The 25,444-nt window shown below is 46.2% G+C and overlaps 4 protein-coding genes across 6 annotated transcripts; 2 read left to right on the top strand and 2 right to left on the bottom strand.

The window, feature by feature from the left end:
• Window positions 1–3,365: 3,365 nt before the first annotated feature.
• LOC102432973 (late cornified envelope protein 3D-like) lies at window positions 3,366–4,391 on the bottom strand. Its single transcript, XM_006095295.3, has 2 exons — window positions 4,358–4,391; window positions 3,366–3,944 (listed from the first exon to the last, which is right to left on the bottom strand). The coding sequence occupies exon 2, from the start codon at window positions 3,925–3,927 to the stop codon at window positions 3,622–3,624; it is 306 nt and encodes a 101-aa protein (XP_006095357.1). The 5' UTR covers window positions 3,928–3,944; window positions 4,358–4,391; the 3' UTR covers window positions 3,366–3,621.
• On the bottom strand, window positions 3,366–18,587 carry LOC102432332 (late cornified envelope protein 3D-like). 2 transcript variants are annotated; one of them, XM_023759323.1, is made up of 3 exons: window positions 18,558–18,587; window positions 17,674–18,042; window positions 3,366–3,579 (listed from the first exon to the last, which is right to left on the bottom strand). In XM_023759323.1, the coding sequence occupies exon 2, from the start codon at window positions 18,019–18,021 to the stop codon at window positions 17,716–17,718; it is 306 nt and encodes a 101-aa protein (XP_023615091.1). In that variant the 5' UTR covers window positions 18,022–18,042; window positions 18,558–18,587; the 3' UTR covers window positions 3,366–3,579; window positions 17,674–17,715. The 2 variants fall into 2 exon arrangements, with proteins under 2 accessions (XP_023615091.1, XP_006095355.1); XM_006095293.3 differs by lacking the exon at window positions 3,366–3,579 and having other exon boundaries at window positions 17,448–18,042.
• On the top strand, window positions 9,601–24,982 carry LOC102432650 (late cornified envelope protein 3D-like). Of its 2 annotated transcripts, XM_023759322.1 has the most exons (3): window positions 9,601–9,647; window positions 10,068–10,424; window positions 24,780–24,982. In XM_023759322.1, exon 2 carries the CDS (start codon window positions 10,085–10,087, stop codon window positions 10,388–10,390), a length of 306 nt encoding a protein of 101 aa, XP_023615090.1. In that variant the 5' UTR covers window positions 9,601–9,647; window positions 10,068–10,084; the 3' UTR covers window positions 10,391–10,424; window positions 24,780–24,982. The 2 variants fall into 2 exon arrangements, with proteins under 2 accessions (XP_023615090.1, XP_006095356.1); XM_006095294.3 differs by lacking the exon at window positions 24,780–24,982 and having other exon boundaries at window positions 10,068–10,611.
• On the top strand, window positions 23,873–24,773 carry LOC102432017 (late cornified envelope protein 3D-like). The gene is made up of 2 exons (XM_006095292.3): window positions 23,873–23,906; window positions 24,419–24,773. The coding sequence occupies exon 2, from the start codon at window positions 24,440–24,442 to the stop codon at window positions 24,743–24,745; it is 306 nt and encodes a 101-aa protein (XP_006095354.1). The 5' UTR covers window positions 23,873–23,906; window positions 24,419–24,439; the 3' UTR covers window positions 24,746–24,773.
• Window positions 24,983–25,444: the final 462 nt, after the last annotated feature.

Below are 25,444 nucleotides of genomic sequence, written 5' to 3'. Positions count from 1 at the left end.
CCCACTCTGATCTGGACACCATTCAGGGCAAACCAGCCGGCCCCCACCCCTGCACCAGGCCTCTATCCTATATAGTAAAAGGATAATATGCAAACTGACCCTAACAGCAGAAAGACTGTGAATGACTGGTCACTATGACACACACTGACCACCAGGGGGCAGACACTCAATGCAGGAGCTGCCCTCTGGTGGTCAGTGAGCTCCCACATGGAGGAGCTCTGCTCAGCCACAAGTCAGGCTGATGGCTGCCAGTACAGTGGTGGTGGTGGGAGCCTCTCCTGCCTCCTCAGCAGCACTAAGGATGTCTGACTGCAGCTTAGGTCTGCTCCCCGCTGGCAAGTGGACATCCCCCGAGGGCTGCCGGGCTGCCAGAGAGATGTCTGATTGCCAGCTTAGGCCCAATCCCCTGGGGAGCAGGCCTCAGGCAGCAGATGGTCATCCCCCGAGGGGTCCCAGATTGTGAGAGGGCACAGGCTGGGCTGAGGGACCTTCTCCCCCCCGCCCCCCCCACCCCTGAGTACACAAATTTTTGTGCACTGGGCCTCTAGTTATACTATAAGCAGAAGAAGCAGATCAAGGAGCCTCTCATCACAAAAGGAGTTCAAGAGGCCCCAGTAACAGGAGGAGTTGGGGAGTGTGTGTGGGAGGGGGTGGTTGCTCTCACTGTGAGTGGACCTTGGTATCGTGAACCCTGAGAGAAAAACAAACAACCAAACAAAAAACCTACTAAGAAGGGTGGTTACCTGGGCTCAAATAAAAAATAAAAATAAAAAATCAAAGCCTAGCAGCCATTTCTTCACAAGGCCTCTCACACAAAATGCGCTTAGCAGAGAAGCCTGTGCATTCAACTGCCAGCCTACAGTCTCCGCTCTCTGAGCCAGCCCTTATAAAGATTTCCTGGAATCCTCTTTCAACCAATAGAACTAAGGCTTTTCCCATCCAATCAGAACTGTGCAGCTCTGACCAATCAGAGAGGCTCTATTTTGACCAATCAGGACAGTGCTTCTTGGACCAATCAAACTGCCAGGATTTGGAGCCCTTATTTACATGAGGACAAACCAATCAGAGACCAGGGGCAGAGACTGCTGTCTATATGAGCCAGCTCCCCCTCTGGCTCTAAGAGCATTTTTCTTTTCTGTGGAAGACTGGAGACTGTGTCTCTCGTGGTGATTTAAAGCAGTGAAGATGTCTCCCCAGAGGAAGCAGAGCATACAGCACCCAGCATATAATGGAGGAGCTGAGCGCCCCACCGCACCTCCACCCTCCAAACCCCCCACCCCACCCTCCACCTCACAGTACACTGTTTTCATAGCAGTGCTGTAGCACTTTTACACAGACATGTAGCACTTGTATCACAGTTTAGTTGTTTGCATAGTTTCCTTTTCCACACCTGAAGGTGGGGATTCCTGTTGGTGTTCAATGACCATCAGTTTACAGAATCCAAGTCATTTTAGACTTTATTGACCTCAAACTAATTTAAATTCCTTTTGAAGTGCTTGTATACACAATTCTTATTTAACTATTTAATATTGTCTCTTCCACTGTTTAAAAGCTTTATATACAATACACAATGCCTACCTCACTTGAGGTCTCCAGTGACTCTTTACTAGATAATCAAAGAATGAAAGAGCGATTACAGGAAGAACTTTGTAGAAAGCAAGTGATGCAAATTAGATGTTAACTTATAATAAATTTATAGATGCTGAAGAGGATAATGGTGATGTTGGAGACATCAGTGACTAAATTTCTGAGTCAACCTCCGCCTGCTCTTGCTTCTACAGGTGACACCTGGTGGTGGTAAAGGGCATGTTCATTGAAGGTTATGTCCTTGACATTTAGACCTCCTCTTTCCCTTACTTCATCTTTGTTGAATAAGATGTCAGTGTTTACATCTTTCCTGTTAATGTTAGATATTTAGACTAATTTTTCCTTAACTATAAATGCTGCTGTAGACCTGCTTTAATAATCTTCCTTGTGTGCATATACAAGTGTTTTATGAGTTAAGATAAACATTTTAATTGTTGAGACAAAGAGTATGTCATTTTTGTTGTAATAGTTATGGAAAGTGTAACTCCAGTGACTACAATTGTCTTCATATCCTGATTTCAGTTCTGTGGATATACACTCAGAAGTGGGGTTGCTGGATCATATAGTAGTTCTTATCCCCATCAAAACCTTAACAGCATTTTTATAGAAATAGAAAAACAATTCTAAAATTTATATGAAACCACTAAAGACTGCAGATAGTCAAAGCAATCTTGAGGGGGGGAAAAATAAAGCTGGAGTCATCACATATCCTGATTTCAAAAAAATATTACAAAGCTACTGTAATTAAAACAGTATTTTACTGGCATAAAGATAGATCTATAGACCAATGGAACAGAATAGAGTCTAATAATAAAACCAGGTATATATGTATATATAGTCAACTGATCTTTGACAAGGGTGCCAAGCATACACAATGGGGAACAGTCTCTTCAATAAACAGTGTTGAGAAAACTGGATGTTCAGATTAAAAAAAAAAAAGAAAGAAATTGAGCTTAACTCAAAATGGATTAAAGACTTAAACCTAAGACCTGAAAGTAAATCTCCAGAGAAACATGCAGGGAAAAAGCTTCCAGACATCAGCCTTCGCTATGATTTCTTGGCCATGATTTCACAGGCAACAAAAGCAAACATAGACAAGTGGGACTAAATTAGATTTAAAATCTTCTGCATAATGAGCAATCAACAGAGTGAAAAGGCAACCTACGGAGTGAGAGGAAATATTTTCAAACCAGGTATCTGAGGTTAGAGTAATATACCGGCTTCCAATCTGTAATCCCATGAGACATTTCCTATGTTCTCTTTCTTCTCACTTTTCTCAGAGCCTCCCTTTGCAGAACACCCCATCTATTCCCTCAAGGAAAACCCTTAGTTCAGTTTCCTGAGAGTTGACTAACTTTGCAGGCTGCCTCTCTCTCTAAAGTCAGTCATCTGTAGGTTGACTTGATCTTCCTCCCTTAGACCTTTCTTGCTGCCTCCAGGCCCTCCGTCCTCTTTGGTCTCATTCTTCTCAATTTCTGATCATCTCTACCACCTCAATATACTAGACAGGGGATCCGATGTTAGGTAATTGCTCCCCACACTGTGACACAAGAAAAGTCAGCCCTTTGCTGACAGTGTTCTCAGCGACCACTCTCCACTCCGCTCCCTCCCACCCTCAAAGTCACAACAGGGCCTCTCCTGTGAGAAAAATCCCACCCACTCATGGTTCAGCCCCACATCAGGAACATCTCCTGGGGCTGGGATGCTGGACCTTCAGGAGCTGCAGGAGGCAGGCCCCCTAGCAGCCTTGGGAGAAGCAGTCAAACAACAAGTGAGAGTCAGGCGGAGGGAACAGGCTTTATTTCTCTACCTGGTTAGACACGGGTGATAACACTGAGAGGAGGGGCTGCCCAGAAGCGTGGAAAATACATGCCTCGCATCTTCTGGGGAGTGCTCCCCCCTCCCCCAAGAACATTTCAGCAACCAGCCTGGGAATATTAGAATGGGGTGTCTGGGAGAGGCTGGGTCCAGCGGGGGCTTCTCCTCCGGCTTCTTGTCTCCTCTCAAGTCGCTTGTCTCAGCATCAGATCCAGGTCAGCAGCAGCCCCCAGAGCTGTGGCCACAGCCCGAGCCCCCAGGATGCTGACCACTGCCAGTGCCACAGGAATCGGAGCTCTGGCGCCTGCAGCGGTGGGACCTGCGGTGATGCCTGTGGTGGCTCAGGCAGCAGCCACCCTCGGAGGAGCTGGGGCCACAGCCGCCCCCAGAGCTCAGAGCACAGCCAGAGGGGGCTGGGGGCAAACACTGTGCTGGGCTCTTTGGGGGGCACTTCGGGGAGGGGCACTTGGGGGTGCACTTGGGAGGGGGCTGGCACTGCTGCTGGTTCTGCTGGCAGGACATCTCGACAGGAACTTGACCTTGAACAAATAAAAGACACTTTGAGCTCAGAAGCTTCAGAAGTTTCAATGTCTCCTCCCCACAGCTTTTGTCAAACACTCATCCTCCATGATGACCAAGCTGCCTGCTAAGCCTCAGAAGGGAAAGAAATGGGAACACAGAGGGGCCACATGCATTTGGATAAAACACCTTCAAGGATGCCAGATGGACCCATGTGCACCCCTGACAGCATACTCAGCAGGAATGGGAAGGAGTCCTCAGGACCTTGGCTTTTGGGGCTCACAGCCCCCTGACAGGTGCTTGAGTGGCTCCTTCCTCACCATCCCCATCCCCCACTGCTGCCCACTGTGGGCCTCTTCCCTCTGGTTCCATTCAGATCTGAGCCCCTCTTCCTACCCTCCCAGCTGAGGTCTGTCCCCTGCCAGACACTCACCGGATGCAGAGGAGGCAGGAGAAGCTGTTCTCGGGGAAGCTGTGGATGGGGAGCCCAGGGCAGGAGCCCTTTTATCCTGTGCTGGGTTTGTGACGAAGGGCCTGATCATGCACTGCTTTCACAAGCAGGGGGAGGGGACAGCCGGGTGCACCTCCAGGACTAGGCTTCCAGCCTTTTCCCTGAGCACTTGCATAACGTCCAACTAATGAGGTTCAACCAGGAAGCAGGATGACTGTCCACATAACCCCCCGGGGCTTCCTGGGAGCCTGACACTCCACTTCCTGCCTTCTCCCAGCTGCCATGCCTCGGTTCAGCCCGTCTCAGGTACTGTCCTGGGAGCAAGGATGACTATGAAAACATTCTGTACTTGCATTCTACCAAGAGACCCACATGGGCAATTAATAAATTACAAAACAATTCCAAGTGATACATGTAATTTAATGTGCAGTGTCTCCAGGATGTTCTAGTGACCATGACCTTCAGATATAAGTGACTACTTCCCCGTGAGCTCCTGGCAATGAGATGTGGGCAAGGGACAGGACTGGTGCAGGGCCCTGTCTTGTGGAGTGAGCCCTCGGATGACCCCCTGGGACCCGGGGAGCAGCATGGAGTTTCAGGCATGAAGGGAGCAGGCCCGACTAGGTGCTGATGGACAAATAAGGACATTGGCCAGAGTTAAAAATGTGTATTTCTTTCTTACTGAATTTACCTAAGCTCAAAACTATTTGCACATTGGAATCTATTATACTATTAGGTATAGTAAAAAATATAAATAGGGCTATGAACTTTAATAAACCATATGTAATTATTTACATAATTTTTGCTGTTGTAATAATATCATATCATGGATTTATATTTTCTTATAAAGAAAAATGTTCATGGTCTTTTGTTAACTGGTAAAAAGCAGGTGATAAAGCAGCACACATAGTTAATTAAATGATTTTGAATGGATTCTTTTTTATAGGATATGTGTTTTGCTCTTTAATGACCATTCAAACCTATAGGACTAGCTTCCTACCTTTAGACAATTTTGTTTTTCTCACTTCACTCTAAAACTCAACCACACTGAAGCATAGTGATCCTATGAGTTATTTTAAGACCCTGCTGAGGGCCCTGGCTGGTGTGGCTCAGCTAGTTGGGCATCGTCTAGTGCAGTGGTTCCCAAACTTATTTGGCCTACCGCCCCCTTTCCAGAAAAAATATTACTCAGCGCCCCCTGGAAATTAATTTTTTTAAATTTTAATAGCAATTAAACAGAAATATATATGCCCCCAAATGCACCTGTGGCCATCACCGCCCCCCTGGATCGCTTCAGCGCCTACCAGGGGGAGGTAGCGCCCACTTTGGGAATCACTGGTCTAGTGCATCGAAATATTGCCCGTCTGGACACATGCCTGGGTTGTGGGCTCCATCCCTGGTAGGGAGCATACAGGAGGCAGCTGATCAATGTTTCGTTCTCACATTGATATTTCAATAGTCCTCTCTCTCTCTCTCTCTTTCTCTTTCTCTCTCCCCTCTCCCTTCTTCTCGCTCTAAAAATCAATAAAAACATATATAAAAAAGAAGGAAATGGTGCTGAAACAATTGGACATCCTTATGTGTAAAAATGATTTGTACCTGATGCTACATATAAATATTAACTCAATATACAGGGTGTCCCAAAAAATGTATACACTCAAAGTCTGTAGCTTCTGTTACATTTTGAAAATGAAATGTATTTTAATAAAAACTGCTTTTATAATTATTCAAAGTGTGTATACATTTTTTGGGATACCCTGTATATGGTTCAAAATGTAAAACATAAACCTTCTAGAGTAAAACAAGAAAAAAATCTTTGTGACTTTGGGGTATGCCAAAAATTTTAGGTATGACCAAAAAGGGGGCATTTCAAAAAAGATCTTGATAAATAGGACTTCATCAAAATTTAAAATTTCTACTTTTTAAAGGATACTTAAGAAAATGCCAAGAAAAGTCACAGACTTGGAGAAAATATTTTAAAAATACTTATCTGGTGAATTACTTATGTCCATAATATATAAAAATTCTAAAAATCAATAATAAGGATATGGACAAACATTAAAAATGGACAAAATAAGTGAATAGACATTTCAACAAAGGTATATGGGTGGCAAACAAGCCCATGAAAAGACACCATCATTAGTCATTAGGAAAATACAAATTGAGAACAAAATGAGATACCACTTTACACACATTAGAATGGCTAAAATAAATAATAACAATAGCAATAACTGACAATACCAAGTACAAGCAAGGTTGTGGAGCAACTAGGTCTTCAGTGAGAGCTGGCAGGAAAGCAAAATTGTACAACCACTTTGGAAAACAGTCTGTCAGTTTCTTTAAAAATAAAACATACACTATTTGCCCCAGAAACCATACCCTTAGGTTTTTACCAGGAGAAATAACATTTACGTTCACAGAAACACCCGTCAGTCAGTGTCTATAGTGGCTTTACTCATAATTGCCCTGAACTGGAAATAGCTCATGTCTTTCAACAGGTGAATGGATTAAAAAATGTGATACATCTATACAATGGAATGGTTCTTAGCAATAAAGAAGGAATGAACTACTAATATAAGAAACAACAGAGTAAATGTCAAGTGTATCATTCTATGTGGGGGAAAAAAGCCAGACTTTAAATGCTACATAATATATGATTCCAATGATATGACATTCTGGAAAAGATAAAATTATAAGGACTGAAAATAGATCAGTAGTTTCCAAGGTCTGGTATGGGGGAGGGCTGAGGAGAAAAGCCACGGAGTGATGTCTCCATAGGGTCGTGAGGAAATATATTCCAGGGAAGGAATTGTTCTTTATCTTAATTGTAGTGGTGTTCACACATTGGTGTATGTTAGTCAAGGCTCATAGCATTGCATACTTTAAATGGGTGATTTTTTTCTGTTTGTAAAATATACCTCAAGAAATCTGACTTAAAAATAGAATAAAATAATACAATTTAGGAATACAAATATTAAATGTGATAAAAATATACAAGAAGGAAGCAAAGAATGATAAATACAAATTCAAGGTGGTGGTTACAGCAGCAGGAGCTGGTAGGGGATAAGGTACATAGTAAGTTATATGTACCTTACTATTAGAGGTCTTGTTTCACTTGTGTGGTGGATTTTTGTATTTGTTATTTAAATAATAAATAGATAGATAGATAGATAGATGATAGATAGATAGATAGATGGATAGATAGATAGATAGAAGATAGATAAGCAGTTGGACAAATTAATTAAGAGGACCTTGCATGGACCAATGATGAGCATATATTACAAACCATGGATTTGTTTATCCAAATCGATGCACTTAATAGCCAAAAACAAGACAATGACAAACTCCAGGAATAAATATCTTCCTAGCACACTGCTTTCAGGCTTGCTCATCTCAATATCTTCCTAGCACACTGCTTTCAGGCTTGCTCATCTCATCTTCCCCTTTTCGCAGCATCAGTCATAAGTCACTAAGGAGGAGGGCAGGTCCTCGTTTATTTGTTGCTCATTTATTACTAATATGCCTTGCTCAGAAGGCTCAGCCTGAAGCTGGACCTCAGATAAAGCAATTCCTGTCCCAGAGCTAACATACATGTTATGAGGTCATACAATCCTCATTTTAGACCAACCGGGTAGACTTCTTCTCCGCATGTTATTCCAGATTCCTCAAGGATGTCAGGGCTCCTGAAACATCCTCAAAGTGCCCCACTTTTGGAGTCACCTCAGGCTCTGGGCCATAGGTTCAAGTATCTTCTGTCACCTCAGGCTCACCTGCCACCTCAGGCTCACCATGGACTCTCTTCTGAGAAGGACAGGGAGGGTGTAAGGTGAGGGAGGCTTCGTGAGGGAGGTGTGAGATTAAGGTGATCCGAATCAAGCAGAAGAATGGGAGCATCAGGAGATGGAGACCAGGACTGAGACGCGGACTTGGGCTGGGTATAAGACACTTCTGCTGGCAGGTTCTGAAACAGTTTGGGCCACACTGACGGGGGGGCGTGTCACACACAAAGTGCAGCCCCACAGCAACTCAAAATCGCACATCACTGGGATTAAAAACAGCCTCTGTACTTTTTTCTGGGAAACCACATGACATGAAAAAATAATTATTTTCTTCTACAGCTCGTCTTGAACCCATAGACAACATTAGCTCGTGTTGCACCTATATTGTTGCCTTAGGGCTCAGTCATCCCAAAGGCAAATGCTCATTTACTAGTAATGTTTAACCTCTCTGCTAGTGTGATGTAGGCTAAAGGAAGGCTTAAAGCCAGTTCTTGTCCAGGGCAGAAAATTTTCTAAGAGGACCTCATATCCCCATATGGCAGAGGAGTTAGAATGGAGAAGGGACTTACAACTCTAGCCATGACAATATTCACAATTGATATTCTTAAGAAGAAGGAGAAAGAAGACTATAAGGAGGAGGAGGAAGATGGAGAGAAAAATATCCTCTTTTCTATTGTGGCTTTATGTCTTCCTGACTGTGGCATATGTCCTATTGATTCTGACACTAGAAATTCTTCTGCCTGGAAGAATTAAAGAAAAATTGCTCAAATGATAAAAATGAGCCATTTCGTAAACATGGTTGAAAATTGTGAAGTTGCCAATGCTAGAGGTGGTTGGTGAGCCTCATTTGCCCTCATCATGGCTAAGACCTCATAATAGCTAAGCTTTATGTAAACCAAATACATGACAATGACCTTGCCCAGCTGTCACCCCTAGAGAGCATCTGAAGGCCCCATCTCCCTTCGGGGCCTGCAGAGCAATGGGGCAATGACCTCCAAAAGCTGGACTCTTGGGCTTGAGGTCTTTGTAAACACTCCTATGATAGTATCTATTTCACCAGATCCATTATAGTTCTTTGTCTAAGTGATGGTCCATTTAGTCTGTGAAATACTCAAGGGAAGACACATGTCATAAGTATCTCTACATTATTGCTGCTAAATGAAGTAAAAGAGCCTGAGTCCATGCATGGAAGTGAATGAATGAATGAATGAATGAATGTACAGCCGCAGGTCCAAGGCAGACTTGAATGGGAAGTATTTGGCAGTCACAAGGACATCCTGGTTCCATCATATTAAAACGTTAGGCTCTTGCCCAGGAAGACACTGAGGGAGGCAACTAGGAAGTGTGTGGCGCTGTCCCCTCCCCCTGCTTGTGAAAGCAGCGCATGATCAGGCCCTTTGTCACAAACCCAGCACAGGATAAAAGGGCTCCTGCCCTGGGCTCCCCATCCACTGCCTCCCCAGGAACAGCTTCTCCTGCCTCCTCTGCATCCGGTGAGTGTCTGGCAGGGGATAGACCTCAGCTGGGAGGGTAGGAAGAGGGGCTCAGATCTGAATGGAACCAGGGGGAAGAGGCCCACAGTGGGCAGCAGTGGAGGGAGGTCGGGGATGATGGTGAGGAAGGAGCCACTCAGGCACCTGTCAGGGGGCTGTGAGCCCCAACAGCCAAGGTCTTGAGGACTCCTTCCCATTCCTGCTGAGTATGCTGTCAGAGGTGCACATGGGTCCATCTGGCATCCTTGAAGGTGTTTTATCCAAATGCATGTGGCCCCTCCGTGTTCCCATTTCTTTCCCTTCTGAGGCTTAGCAGGCAGCTTGGTCATCATGGAGGACGAGTGTTTGACAAAAGCTGTGGGGAGGAGACTTTGAAACTTCTGAAGCTTCTGAGCTCAAAATGTCTTTTATTTGTTCAAGGTCAAGTTCCTGTCGAGATGTCCTGCCAGCAGAACCAGCAGCAGTGCCAGCCCCCTCCCAAGTGCACCCCCAAGTGTCCCTCCCCGAAGTGCCCCCCAAAGAGCCCAGCACAGTGTTTGCCCCCAGCCCCCTCTGGCTGTGCTCTGAGCTCTGGGGGCGGCTGTGGCCCCAGCTCCTCCGAGGGTGGCTGCTGCCTGAGCCACCACAGGCATCACCGCAGGTCCCACCGCTGCAGGCGCCAGAGCTCCGAGTCCTGTGACACTGGCAGTGGTCAGCATCCTGGGGGCTCGGGCTGTGGCCACAGCTCTGGGGGCTGCTGCTGACCTGGATCTGATGCTGAGACAAGCGACTTGAGAGGAGACAAGAAGCCAGAGGAAAAGCCCCAGTCAGACCCAGCCTCTCCCAGACACCCCCTGCTCGCCTGCCCAGCCTGAGCTGGGATGTTCCCAGGGAGTTTCCACCTCCAGCCGATCTTCCAGTCTGATGTGCAGGATCTCACAATCCTCCCACCCTCTGCACGTGACAATGATTGGCAGCGCCTGGGCCTGTGAAAAAAAATAAAGCTTCTCTTCCTCATTACCATGGGTGGCTCGCATGTCATTTCACTCTGTCCCTCCTCTCAGTTCCTCGCTCAACACAACACAACTCGGAGCAGAATCTTAGTTTTGGACCCTGGAAAAATAGATCAGTTTCCCCTCCACCCATAGAAGGTCTGTGAAGAGATTTTAGGTTGGAATGGAGATAGAAAGAAGGGTGAGAGTCATATTGCTTTGAGTCCTTGCAACTCTCAGTGAAAGGATTGATTTTTCCTGTGAAACCTGAGTGGGTGTTGATATAATCTGGGAATTGGCACTGTATGATATGGGACTTGTATATATTTTGATAAGATGTTTCTGGGTCCTACTTAAGTAACAGGGAATCAGGAGGCAAGGAAACAGAAAATCGGCGAAGGAAGGAGACATATGCCTCAGGAAGGAGAGTTAACTCAATGGGCTCCATGAAAATTCAGGAGATGGAAGGTGAGAAGTATTTACATTATTGAGGTCTAGGGGGAGCAATGTGGCTGTGAGTCTAATCAATGAGATAATTGATGTATGTGAGATGAAAATTTAGAAGAATGAAAAAGAGAACATGAGAATGTCAATGTAATCTAAGGAGTAAATATTCATTAACTGTTGAACTCTACACAACCATGAAGCTCAATACAGTCCCATGTTTTGGCTTAAATTATAAAACTCAGATGCTGCTGAGGTTGAAATAATGTTCCTACGTATGAACCAAGAGTAACATCTCACCTGGGCTGCCAGAAAGCCAGAGAAATGTTATAGAGCTCAAACCACAATCAAATGGCAAATATTAAGAGAAACTGATGTTAAGAACTGAGTAGTAGAGCAAGCGGGGGCGGGGGGCGGGCTGGACAATCTCATAAGTTCATTAAATTAAAGAAAGATTTTATCAAGCCTGAAAATTATTAAAACTTGGGGATTAAAAAGACCCTGAAGAAGTTTAATACCAGACACACCAACCAGGTCTAACAAACTGGGACATGAATCCTTGAAGTAGAAGCCACAGCTCTAGCCATGAGTTTAAATTCAGCTAGAAATCACCAGAGATGCTCAGCCAGGGGCAGGAAACATGTGAGTCTTGCAAGGGGGAGGGTGAGCCTGGCACCCAGGAAGGGCTATGCCTCTACAGATAGGATCTGCAAAACCCTGAACACCGGGCTTTTAGCACTGTCAACACACAAGCCCAACAGCTCTGTGCCGACCTGAAACAGTCCACCATGGCCTGGAAAAACTGGAGAATTAGAACACACCATCTGCCAGGGGCTTTAGAAGAAGACTTAGAAGCTCAGAAGTACCTCAAAGTGCCACTCTAAAGAACTGACAGAATTACCGCTCATGGTTGAGTCAAATCTGAGTGATGAGAAAAGAGAGCAGGGTCAACTTACAAAGGTCCTGGCTGAGACACCAAAGAGAAATTGGGAAGCTAAAAGTAATAAAGAGCATCATAAAAAGTGAGACAAAAAAAAAGAGGTCCCAGCAATGAAAAAAATAGATTCCAAAGACTGCATCAGGGTGACACCAAGTCCTAGCCTTGGACCCATTTATCCACTCAATAAAAAAATTATCAATAAAAAAATACATTTTTATTGAGCACCTATGATGGACACAATTCTAGGCACTAGATACACCAGAGAATCAGCGAGACAAAGTTTCTTCTCTAGGAAGCTTACATTCAAATGCATCTGTGGGCGACAGTTCCCAGTTTACTTGCAATGCAGAGTGAAACAGGGTGGCTCTCTATGCAGCCGGCCTCTCATCCTCTGGGCCTGAGTGGACATGGTGTTAGTTTAATACACCCGGAGAAGACCCCCGGCTTGGATAAAATATTGACACAGAGATAGTGGCTTTGGTGGTGACAAAAAAGAACATGAGCATTTGCTAGCTTCCACATCAAAAGCCAAGGAAGGAGAGGGATAAGTTGTTCATACTAATGAGACAATGTTAGTGCATGAGCAGGCCTCTGTCCTTAGGCCCTTCCCAGTCTCCCCACCTCCCTCATGCCACAGCCACAGTGAAAAGACATCTTCCCAGGGGTGCTCCTTTCTTCCCATGAATATTACTTATTTGATCACCTAAAAAGGGATAGTTATCCCTATAGGTCTTCCTATAACAGGATAATCAGACACATAATTTTCATCAATGTTTATAAAAAAACTATAATGCTTTGTCAATATTGTAATGAATATTTGTGATTTGAAAGATTCATCTCATTCTTTTTTTTTTATCCTTACCCGAGGATATTTTTCCTTTGATTTTAGAGAGAGTGGCAGAGAGAGAGAGAAAGACAGAGAGAAATATCGATGTGAGAGAAACACATCAATTGGTTGCCTCCAGCTCGTACCCTGACCAGGGCCCAGGCTGGGGAGGGAAGAGCTTGCAACCAAGGTATGTGCCCTTGACTGGAATTGAAACTGAACCCTTCTTCAGGCCGACGCTCTATCCACTGAGCCAAACCGGCTAGGGCAGCCGTGGGCAAACTACGGCCCGCGGGCCGGATCCGGCCTGTTTGAAATGAATAAAACTAAAAAAAAAAAAAGACCGTACCCTTTTATGTAATGATGTTTACTTTGAATTTATATTAGTTCACACAAACACTCCATCCATGCTTTTGTTCCGGCCCTCTGGTCCAGTTTAAGAACCCATTGTGGCCCTCGAGTCAAAAAGTTTGCCCACCCCTGGGCTAGGGTGACTTGTTTCATTCTTAAATGTGATGTTTCAGAGAACAATGCATCTCTAAAGTTAAAATAAAATGCAATGGAAAAATACCACACAGCTTACATAATGGTAATTTCCAAAATTCTTGGTCAATCACTCCTACTTTGGTGTACATAAGCTTCACCATTTCACCCTCATCATCACCACACCCATTAAATATGATTCATAGCTCAGCCAATCTCCCTAAGCCGCCCTAGCCAACTGGAATCACTCCCTCCCCAAACTACTCTTGGAGCTCTTAGAATAAATATCAGAGTCACTATGGTACTGACACAATGGTCCTCAGATGTGTCTTAGCAAACCATGTCACTGCAGCTAGATTTCTTGTCTCTATCTATGATTTTATTCCTCACATCTTTGGTCTATGGTGCCTCCATCACTTTATAGCTTTTTCTTTCTCCAGATACCAGCTGTTTAGTGGAGAATCAAGAATTCAAACTCAGGAATCTCTGACTTTAAATGAATGCTTATCACGCCCATTATTCAGCCCCTTACATGTTGTCTGAGATCTCTCCGGTGTCCCCTCAGTAACACCCTTAGCAACGTGTTATCCCTCCTGGGAGGACCCCCAAGTTCTATGAGTTCCTCTTGGCATTGCCATCTGGGCTGGCTGCCCACGGGCAGACCAAGGATCTCCACCTCTGTTCCCAGGACTTGTCCAAGCACTGTTCTTACAGGCCCATGACTTCATCTCAACTAAAACCCTTAGATGATAGCAGGTGACAAGCACTGGATGCATCCTCCCCCTCAGAGTTACTGCAGGCAAAAAGGGACTGATACCCAAGGCTCTGACCTGAGGCCTGTGGACGCCACACACACGTTGCAGCACTGACCACATCAGATCATGCTTATTTTATTACTTGTGCATTTGCCCCACTATACTATGATCTACTCAAAAACAGGGAGTAAATCTTACTCATTTCCCAATTTCTTGTGTATAGCAGAATGCATGGTGTGCCGCCATAGCAGTGCAACACATCCTGCTTGATTACTGAGTGGATGGATGGATGGATGGATGGATGGATGGATGGATGGATGGATGAAAAAAATTAAAATGGCAGGCCTACAGGAAGGCTAAGACAGGGTATTGAAGAGTCCTGTGACTTTTCTCATAGGAAAATTCTTGGTACCTGCCTTGAAAGATATGGAGGATTTAGAATGGAGATTACAAGAAGCTGGATCAGCTCAACATATGTTAAGGAAGGAAGGAAAGGATGGGGGAGAGGAAGGAAAGGAGGAAGGAAGGGAGGGAAGGAGGGAGGAAGGAAGGAAGGAGTTGAGACAGAAAGATTTAGGGTTATTCTGTGGATGACAGGTGAGTAGCACACAAGATGCTCACACCCTCCAACTGTCTCTCCTCTACTTCATGGGACTTGATCTTCTAAGAAGTTCCTATAGAAGGTTCTAGGTTATTCCAAGGATCTCCTTCTCTCTAATCTTCAAAGCCCCTCCTCCTCTCTCTGTAACTGCTTAGCTCCTCCTTCCTGGATGCTGTAAGGTCAGGGTGTATGCCTTTGTGAGTTAATGACTCTTCCTTTCAACACCACCCACCTGCCTTCTATCCTTGGCACATGAAACCCCCGCATTCAATGCTCAGTGATGTCACCCATTCCTCAGCACTTCCAGGCCCTGAGCTGACCTACAGGGGATGCTGGAGCCTGGGGCACTGTGGAGAAGAGAGAAGATGGATTCCTGATCACCCACAGGTGACTCATAGGAAGTGAGGGCCTGGAGGTGAGGCGAGATTTACAGACAAAAAGTCTTTCGGGGTTGAAATCTTGTGAAATATTTCACAGTCTGTTTGACCACAAAACACTGATTTCTTGGTGTCGTGGATAATTACAACAAGAAGGAAGGTTCTAAAGGCAATTAGGGGAACATGGCTGGAGCCTTGGAATTGCGTTACTGATTGGCTGGTAGTAGAAAGGGAGAAAGACCCCGGAGAAATCCTTGGAACAGAGATCGCCAGAGGGCTTCTAACTGCTTAATCAAACACCTGAACTCAGAGTTACAAAACGAAAGTTTCATTTTCATTCACCCACTGCTTTCTGGGCTGTGTTGAATCTCAGGCAGATCCCATATCTACATCCCAGACAAAAACCTCAGTGCAGTTCAGTATAATTCAGCATAAAATTTTAATCTCAAGGATTTCTGTAATATGCTAATTGTGATTCTTATCACTCCAACTGTAGTTCCCTTCTTTATACTTACCCTTCGATCGAACCCTGAGTTGGCTCCACACCTGTCCTGCCCAGGTGTCCCACGTTCCTTCCTGAGTGCCAGCAAGTTTCTCTCTTGAGCCCACCTCCCCTGGCCTAACCCCTCCATCCATTTTCCACACACAGCTCACCCAGAATGTCCAGTGTTCTCAGCATAGTCACCACCCTCAAAAACAAGAGATTATTATATTAGGTGCCCAATATTACCAGAGAACATGCAGGAGAAAAAGAGGGCACCCAAAGAACTATGGACTTTGTAGCTAGTCACTTATTTTATAGCACTTATCACAGGGGGTAGACTCCTTATTCACTTGTCTGTCTGTCCAGCTAGACATTCATTTATTTTAGGTCATGTGTGTCATATCCAGACTACATTCCACTGCAAAGTATGAACATGTGACATGGCCTCTGTCAAGTACATGTGTAGGCCTGCGTGGGAAGTATTTGAGCAAGTACCAGGTTTTCCTAGTTCCCTTTTGTCAAACATATTGTCTTATGCTCAGAACTGAGCTGGGAGCGTTAGGTGCTATCACCCTCCTCCAGCAACATACCCATGCTGAGCATCACAAACCCAGGAGTTCCTGCCCTGGACTTCTCAGTCCATAGCCTACTCAGAATCAGCTTTTACTGGCTTCTACGAACTCAGCTGAATGTCCATCAAATGCAGGACCTGACCTAGGAGGGCCTGTCAGAGAAGCCCAGGCCTCCATCAGAGGAGAGGGAAGCAGAGGGTCCACAATGGAGGCAACAAGAGAACTATGGGGTTAGTAACCATCTTTATTGGACTTTTGAGCGGTTCTGTGACTGACAAGGCCATGGGTCCTCAATATGTCCTCATTCTCTTTCTAAACATGTTCTGAGAGATGTATTCATCTCCTGAGACATCCTTGAGGAAGTTTTTGTCAAAAGAGTTTATTCTCTTCCATGATTACACAGAGACAAGATGCCATAGAAATCCAATTAGAAAAGAGTCAGTCTTCTCTTCTATCAAAAGGCCCAAATAGGAAAGAGCATCTGTCCAGGTTAAGTTCAATTTTCATTTCCTCTTAAATTTCTTAGTTCAGAAGTACAGCCTGGGGTCAGAAAAAGCATCAGAGAAGAGACTTTGGCCAGAGGCTTCTGCAATACCTCGTTTTAGTCTCTCTTGAGTCATTGGGATGCTCTGCAAGTTGACAAAATGTGTGGTGATGATGATGTTTCCGTATCTGAGACCATAAGAGTACCCACATCCCAGCACTATTGGGAGGATTAACTCAAGAACCAGTTCCTGGCTCATAAATGTGCTAAGGAAATATTTGACCTTAAGATTACCTTTATTTTTAAAACCAGCACAATTTCTCAGTTCCATGTTTCTCTTCTTTCCAATTTTCTCACATCAGATATTTTAGAGCCCAATGTCTCCCCTGCATCTACAACCTCTTCAGTTTTATCTCTCGTCATTCTTCCCCAGATCCTCACTGAAGAAATTGAGTTAATAATCCTCCCATGGCCTCTCTTTCCTCCCCTGGTCTCTCAACCTCTTTTCTGGCCAGACTTCTCATTCTTTGCCTCCCCAGTCCCTGGATTCTGATGGCGGAAGTCACCTCCAGCAGAGTCTAGGCTTGAGTCAGACCCTTTCCCACATCATGTTGTGGGGATCTTTTCCTTTCATTGGTGTGGGGCTGAAACCAGCACCCATCCTCCTCCCAGCACCCATCCTCCTCCTGCCCCAACACAAAGTGTTCCCACAGGCCCTTTTGCAGGAAATGGAACTGCTGTTTTTTCTGGCCTAGAGTCAGGATCTGCCTCTTCCCCAAGGTAGTGGTGGCCTGAGAAACAGAGGGGCGGAGACACTCCCAGAGCAACCTGGGTTGGAACAAAGTCAAAGAGCATAGTGTTGCTGAGGAAACAAAGACTTTATTTTTTCACAGGGTCACACACAGGTGATGGGGTAGATGGTGCAGGTTCTGGCAGAGCTGGAGGTGGGCACGCTGTGGGGCCCTGGAGTGTGGAGAGAAGGAGCCACTGAGGCTCTCAGCTGCTCTCCAGAGACACCTCAGCGCCGGCCAAGGGCACAGATGCGGGTGCTGAGAGGGCACACACTAGGCAGAGGCTGGTCCCTGGAACTTTGTCTCCTCTCAAGTCGCTTGTCTCAGCATCAGATCCAGGTCAGCAGCAGCCCCCAGAGCTGTGGCCACAGCCCGAGCCCCCAGGATGCTGACCACTGCCAGTGTCACAGGACTCGGAGCTCTGGCGCCTGCAGCGGTGGGACCTGCGGTGATGCCTGTGGTGGCTCAGGCAGCAGCCACCCTCGGAGGAGCTGGGGCCACAGCCGCCCCCAGAGCTCAGAGCACAGCCAGAGGGGGCTGGGGGCAAACACTGTGCTGGGCTCTTTGGGGGGCACTTCGGGGAGGGGCACTTGGGGGTGCACTTGGGAGGGGGCTGGCACTGCTGCTGGTTCTGCTGGCAGGACATCTCGGCAGGAGGTGAGTGAGCCTGGATTGGTTAAAGGAAAAGGTCAGCGCAAAAGCTCCAGGCCAGTGTCTCCTCCAGGAACAGTCTGATAAAGGCCCTGCTCCTCACACCAGCTGCCTCCTCAGCTATGACGCTCAGGAGGAAAACAGAAACTGCTCTCAACTTAAAATGAGCTGAAAAGACAGTTCCCTCCCTTGGCCCTCTTTCCAAAGGGACTCCGCATCTGCCTGTCCTCCTGGAAACATGGAAGCAAACGCACCCCTGTAGCAGCGCCTGGAGAAGGTCTCTGGCAAGTGTGCACCTTCCAGGGTAAGGAGTGGAGGGGATGCTGACCGCCAGGGCCCTGCTAGTCACAGACCTGGATGCATCCCACAGAGGTTCCTTGCTCACTGTCCCTCTCCTATGCCCTGCTGCCCTCCAAGGTCCTCTTCGTGCTGCTTCCACACCGGACCCTTCTGAATCCCTCTTCCCCACTGAAGTCTGGGCCCCTCTTCCCATCACTCCCAGCTGAGGTCTGTCCCCTTATACACACTCACCTGGTGCAGAGGAGGCAGGAGAAGCTGTTCCTGGGGAGGCTGTGGATGGGGAGCCCAGGGCAGGAGCCCTTTTATCCTGTGCTGGGTTGTGACACAGGGCCTGGGCATGCTGCTGCTTTCACAAGCAGGGGGAGGTGACAGTGCCACACACTCCCCTCCCAGGTCCGCAGCTTCTTCCTGCACACATGCCAAGATGCCTGGCAAGAGGGAACTAGGAAATCTTGATGACTGCTCCCCGGGTATGCTGGGGTCCTGCCATGTCTCCTTTCACTCATTCAGCTCAGACGCTTTAACTTTGGCTCTGCCCCTTGCATTTGTGCCTGGCAGTGAGGATGTAAAGATAGATGCATATGACACATTTCCTGATCTTGAGCATTTCACGTTTAACTGGACAGACATCAGAGAAGTAAACATTTATCTTTGTTACCATGTGATTTGTCCTTTGAAACCTCTGTCTTTCAAGCATTAGTTCCCTATTGCTCTGCATAGTGCCAAGGGTCATGATTTGTTCAGGTATAATCAGCTCCTCATCTCTGGGGATGTTGGTGATCTGAGACCAATGGACCACGGGAAAGAGACAAGTTGGGAAATGGATGGAGAATGGGATCCAGGCCTTGTCTTGGTGGGTGGAGCCCCCAAGAGAACTGAAGCTAAAGTAGAATTATACTAGTATAAATGAGCTGACAAAATACCAGAATTATCTACAATAGTGGAGATCATGAGACTCATATATAGTATAAAAATCCAGTTTTTTCATATTTAGTTTCCTGTGGGATATATAATATTGATTATAAAAATTTCCTATGAGTGTGAAATATTTAAGAGAGTTATTTGGAGTCAGGAGAATGATTTCAATGTGTGGCTAATGGTGAGGCTGATGATGGTGGTGATGTTATGCGCATCATATCCAATAGAACAGATCTGATAATTTCTAAGGTTTGTGTAGGATGATTTTTGAATAAAATCTGAACCCTATTGTCTCATTGGATTGTATGATAGTACTAGGGATAAATTTCTCATTGACCTCATTTCTACTATTACAGTGACTGCATTTTGCTATTTTTTTCAAAAAGATTACATTCAGAACTTCAACAAACATTAATCACTTATATTAAAATTAAATGGTGCCCTAGCCAGTTTGGCTCAGTGGATAGAGCGTTGGCCTGGGTTGCAAGCTTGATCCCCAGTGGGGGGCATGCAGGTGACAACCAATCAATGATTCTCTCTCATCATTGATGTTTCTATCTCTCTCTCTCTCTCTCCCCTCTGAATTCAATAAAAAAATATTTTTAAAAATTAAATAGTAATTTTAATGAAATATTTTCTGTACTTTATAGTTTATTGCTGATAGACACGGGTTTGCACTTTACAACTTACCCACTTTAAAGCATAGGAATTCCATGATTTATTTTGAAGTGCCTTTCGGAGACTGAATTGCACTGTGTCACACAAAATTGGGGCTTGGGATGTGGAAAGGGGGAAGACTTAGCATTAGTATTGACCCTCCTCTCTGATATTTTTCTGTCTCCAGAAGGAGTCCCTTGCTGAGGGGATATCTGTAGGCTTCACCCTGAACTATGGGAGAGTGCTCATTTCCTTCAGAATGTTGAGGACCCCATCAATTGATATTGTTTAGAAGGAACTATTCAGGAAAGGTGAAATGGGTGCTTTCTCATATCAAACTGGGTGATGGAGCTGAAGAGGAACATAGAGTGTTGAGAGGCACATGGCTCCATGAGCGCCTCTACTTGCCCTGTCTGGGTTTTCTGTGCTTGGACAGGTTACAGGCTCCACATCTCTGTTCAACTCATGGACCATCCCAAGTGATAGCCGGTGACAACATCCGGTGCATTATTCACTGAGTCACTGAAGAGCAACAGGGGACTGACACCCCAAAACTCTGACTTCAGACATGTGGACTATCCACACACACATGTATTACAGCATCCTCAGCTGGCTCATGCGTATTTCATCACTTGCCTGTCAGTCCCACTACCCTGTCAGCCTAAGAATGGAGGAGCATCTTCTTCACTCTTGACTCACCTTTGGCCCAGCACAACATGTAATATCTCAATATAAATGGTTTGAAAGAATAAGTGATTTTTATGAATAAGTGAATGAAAATCAAGAAGGGCTCCTACAGGGGACCTGAGGTACAGATATTTGGACAATCTTGGGGGTTCTTAAATTCCTTCTTTCCTCAAAACTCTTGGCACCTTCCATGGAGATGCAAAGGGCCTGGGGCTGGAGAGTGCAACAAGCTGCCCTCTAAACAAGACTCACCCTTACCCTCTTCCAATCCCACCACCCATTTCCTGCCTGCGAACAAAATAAAAAAAGAGGTCCAAGATTTTGTCAGTTCTCACTGGAATCAGAATTCCTCAACTCATCACTTTCTATTTCCTTACTCCTCTTTGCTCAGGAATTTTCGCTATGCTGCGGGTTCAGAGCCTCAAGCTCTGAAATAAATAGGGAGTCATTTTTTTAACTTGATACAATCACATGCAATTATTTGCTTTTTTACTTCTTCTAGAGTCACTAAACTTCCTCCAAGATGTCCTGGAAGCAAAACTAAGGGTAGTATCAAGCCACTTCCAAGTGGCTCCTTAAGTGCCACTCACATATCCTGCTCAGGGCCCACCTACAGTCTCTTCCTGCCGAGCCTCAGCTCTGGGAGCTGCCTCGCTTCAGCTATGAGAGGTTAACTGGGATCCACATAAGATCCTTAGTCAGGTGACACTTTCTGACTACCTCTTCCCATTTTCCTTAAGAATGGCTCAGCTTCTTGCCACGGAATGCCATTGTTATGGGGGAGGGAGGAGACAGAACTGACAAGGAACTTGGAGTTCTAAGCAAAGGAAGGACTTCGTGTTTGTTGACTCATCCTTGCCTTCTGCTATGGAATGTCCAAAATGTACTCCAAGGAGCTGGATCTGAGATCCTGCACTGCCCACTCCTACACCAACTGCGATGACTAAGTCATGAAATTCTCCCAAGATTCATCCAGCCAAACCAGTCTCTGTATTTCCTTGATGTCTCAGGACCACAGGGAGCCAATGCTCCTTGGGATGGGACTCCTAAGATTGGTGACTCTTGGGGAGTTGCCCTCTGCTCTGGGAGAAGTGACCAGGCCATGATCTTATTGTGATTCTCTGTCATCACAGGATGGCTGTTCTGTGTGTGGGGCCTGCTGAGCACCTGATCTCATGAGGAAAAGGAGGAGTGAGAGGCAGGAGCAACTCATCAAGGTGGAGGTGAGATGAATGAGCCTCATCTCATTAATGAGTCCTGTGTGGAACCTTCCAAGGCAGGCATCAGGGATGGGGCTTGGGCAAAGCCTGAGAGACATCCACTGATGTTTCATGAAGGACAGGGAAAACTGGCCATTGACAGTCGTAGACAAGAATATTTTGATCCTTTGAAACTATCCCAAAGTGTATATGTGCTACTTTTTCAACTACAGCTCCCTCTTCTCTCTTCTACTATCCCACCCCACACCACTATCTTCCACCCCCACTCCCACCATCACCAATGACTCAGGGTTGAAACCCATGGTGGAAAAATGGCTTCCATCCTTGCTGTTATTGTAAGGATAAGACTACCTCCTGATAATCACAAGATATGGGAAAATATTCACTTTTGCAGCAAAGTCTAAACTCTAACTTTTTGTTCACATGCCCCATGGCACTTGAATTCTATATGGGGGCCATGTGTCACGGGTGTAACAAATTCTTCTATATTTTTTTGATCTGCTAGACTGTACCTTCCCTGAAAAGGGACACCATACCTCTCCTTTTAAATGCTGTATTCCCATTGCCTGGCCCATAATCATTGCTGAGAAAGGGGGAAACAGTCCCAGATTGCTGGCAACAAGCTGGGCTGGTTCTAGGAGCTAGGCCACGTCTTCTCTGATTGAATAAAAGCAAGTTCACAAAACTCCAACATTAGACAAGCTAACTTTGTGACCATGAGGGAGCAAGACAAAAATAAGACCATTCTGAGCACCAACAAAATAAGAGCATTATCCAAATCACACAAAAAAACGATCAAACATCCCATTTTATCAGTGGACATGAGGCGCTGTTACTTCTTTATCAATTGCAGCTTTAGTCTTGCCCCATTAATCCTGCTTTCTAGCTAAAAATTATTGATACCTAATCATATAAATGCCCCCCTGCTTTCTGAAAGCACCAAATACAGAGCAAAACTTCACTTCCTGGAGCCTTCCCCAAAATTACCTAGCCCAAGCCATTTAATTGTAATACATATGACTATAGTTTGCAGCAGTTCTGAATGTAATATTCAGGGGGAAAAATAGCAGTCATTGTGATAGTAGAGATGAGGTCAATGAGAAATTCACCTCTAGTACTATCATACAATCCAATGGAAAAATGGGATTCAAATTTTATTCAAAAATCATCCTACACAACCTTAGAAATTATCAGGTCTGTTCTATTAAATGTCATGCACATAACATCACCACCATCATCAACCTCACCATAAGCCACACACTGAAATCATCTTCCTGACTTCCAATAATAATCTTCAATATTTTACATTCATAGATCATTTTTATAATCAATACCATATATCTCACAGAAAACTAAATATGAAAAAATTGGATTTTTTATACTAAATATGAGTCTCATGATCTCAACTATTGTAGATAATTGTGGTATTTTGTCAGCAAATTTATATAATTCTACTTTAGCTTCAGTTCACTTCGGGACCCCACCTGCCCAGACAGGGCCTGGATCCCACCCTCCATTGATTTCTCAGCCCATCTCATTCCCGTGGTCCAGTGATCTCAGATCACCAACAGGAGCTGATTATACCTGAGCAAATCATGACCCTTGGCACTATGCAGAGCAATGGGAACTAATGCCTGAAAGACAGATATCAAAGGACGATCAGATGGTAACAAAGATAAATGTTTACTTCTCTGATGTCTGTCCGGTTAAACGTGAAATGCTCAAGATCAGGAAATGTGTCATATGCATCTATCTTTATTTACATCCTCACTGTCAGGCACAAATGCAAGGGGCAGAGCCAAAGTTAAAGCGTCTGAGCTGAATGAGTGAAAGGAGACATGGCAGGACCCCAGCATACCCGGGGAGCAGTCATCAAGGTTTCCTGGTTCCCTCTGGCCAGGCATCTTGGCATGTGTGCAGGAAGAAGCTGCGGACCTGGGAGGGGAGTGTGTGGCACTGTCACCTCCCCCTGCTTGTGAAAGCAGCAGCATGCCCAGGCCCTGTGTCACAACCCAGCACAGGATAAAAGGGCTCCTGCCCTGGGCTCCCCATCCACAGCCTCCTCAGGAACACACTTCTCCTGCCTCCTCTGCACCGGGTGAGTGTGTATAAGGGGACAGACCTCAGCTGGGAGTGATGGGAAGACGGCCCAGACTTCAGTGGGGAAGAGGGATTCAGAAGGGTCCGTGTGGAAGCAGCACGAAGAGAGCTTGGAGGGCAGCAGGGCATCGGAGAGGGACAGTGAGCAAGGAACCTCTGTGGGATGCATCCAGGTCTGTGACTGGCAGGGCCCTGGCGGTCAGCATCCCCTCCACTCCTTACCCTGGAAGGTGCACACTTGCCAGAGACCTTCTCCAGGCGCTGCTACAGGGGTGCGTTTGCTTCCATGTTTCCAGGAAGACAGGCAGATGCGGAGTCCTTTTGGAAACAGGGCCAAGTGAGGGAACTGTCTTTTCAGCTCATTTTAAGTTGAGAGCAGTTTCTGTTTTCCTCCTGAGCGTCATAGCTGAGGAGGCAGCTGGTGTGAGGAGCAGGGCCTTTATCAGACTGTTCCTGGAGGAGACACTGGCCTGGAGCTTTTGCGCTGACCTTTTCCTTTAACCAATCCAGGCTCACTCACCTCCTGCCGAGATGTCCTGCCAGCAGAACCAGCAGCAGTGCCAGCCCCCTCCCAAGTGCACCCCCAAGTGCCCCTCCCCGAAGTGCCCCCCAAAGAGCCCAGCACAGTGTTTGCCCCCAGCCCCCTCTGGCTGTGCTCTGAGCTCTGGGGGCGGCTGTGGCCCCAGCTCCTCCGAGGGTGGCTGCTGCCTGAGCCACCACAGGCATCACCGCAGGTCCCACCGCTGCAGGCGCCAGAGCTCCGAGTCCTGTGACACTGGCAGTGGTCAGCATCCCGGGGGCTCGGGCTGTGGCCACAGCTCTGGGGGCTGCTGCTGACCTGGATCTGATGCTGAGACAAGCGACTTGAGAGGAGACAAAGTTCCAGGGACCAGCCTCTGCCTAGTGTGTGTCCTCTCAGCACCCGCATCTGTGCCCTTGGCCGTCGCTGAGGTGTCTCTGGAGAGCAGCTGAGAGTCTCAGTGGCTCCTTCTCTCCACACTCCAGGGCCCCACAGCGTGCCCACCTCCAGCTCTGCCAGAACCTGCACCATCTACCCCATCACCTGTGTGTGACCCTGTGAACAAATAAAGTTTTTGTTTCCTCAGCACCACGAGGCTCTTTGACTTTGTTCCAACCCAGGTTGCTCTGGGAGTGTCTCCGCCCCTCTGTTTCTCAGGCCATCACTACCTTGGCTCTGTTTCTCAGGCCATCACTACCTTGGGGAAGATGCAGATCCTGACTCTAGGCCAGAAAACACAGCAGTTCCATTTCCTGCACAGGAGGAGGAAGGGTGCTGGTTTCAGCCCCACACCAATGAAAGGAAAAGATCCCCACAACATGATGTGGGAAAGGGTCTGACTGACTCAACATGATGTGGGAAACGGTCTGACTCAAGCCTAGACTCTGCTGGAGGTGACTTCCGCCATCAGAATCCAGGGATTCGGGAGGCAAAGAATAGGAAGCCTGGCCAGAAAAGAGGTTGAGAGACCAGGGGAGGAAAGAGAGGCCATGGGAGGATTATTAACTCAATTTCTT

The sequence above is a fragment of the Myotis lucifugus genome, unplaced genomic scaffold, assembly GCF_000147115.1.
Source record: "Myotis lucifugus unplaced genomic scaffold, Myoluc2.0 scaffold_151, whole genome shotgun sequence".
Taxonomy (NCBI): Eukaryota; Metazoa; Chordata; class Mammalia; order Chiroptera; family Vespertilionidae; genus Myotis; species Myotis lucifugus.
The sequence above is the reverse complement of the archived record's forward strand: the minus strand, read 5'-3'. Positions and strand labels throughout refer to the sequence as shown.

Bases quoted from the DNA above. Each gene is read 5' to 3' on its own strand.
- LOC102432973 (XM_006095295.3), bottom strand. From the start codon at position 3,927: ATGTCCTGCCAGCAGAACCAGCAGCAGTGCCAGCCCCCTCCCAAGTGC.
- LOC102432650 (XM_023759322.1), top strand. From the start codon at position 10,085: ATGTCCTGCCAGCAGAACCAGCAGCAGTGCCAGCCCCCTCCCAAGTGC.
- LOC102432332 (XM_023759323.1), bottom strand. From the start codon at position 18,021: ATGTCCTGCCAGCAGAACCAGCAGCAGTGCCAGCCCCCTCCCAAGTGC.
- LOC102432017 (XM_006095292.3), top strand. From the start codon at position 24,440: ATGTCCTGCCAGCAGAACCAGCAGCAGTGCCAGCCCCCTCCCAAGTGC.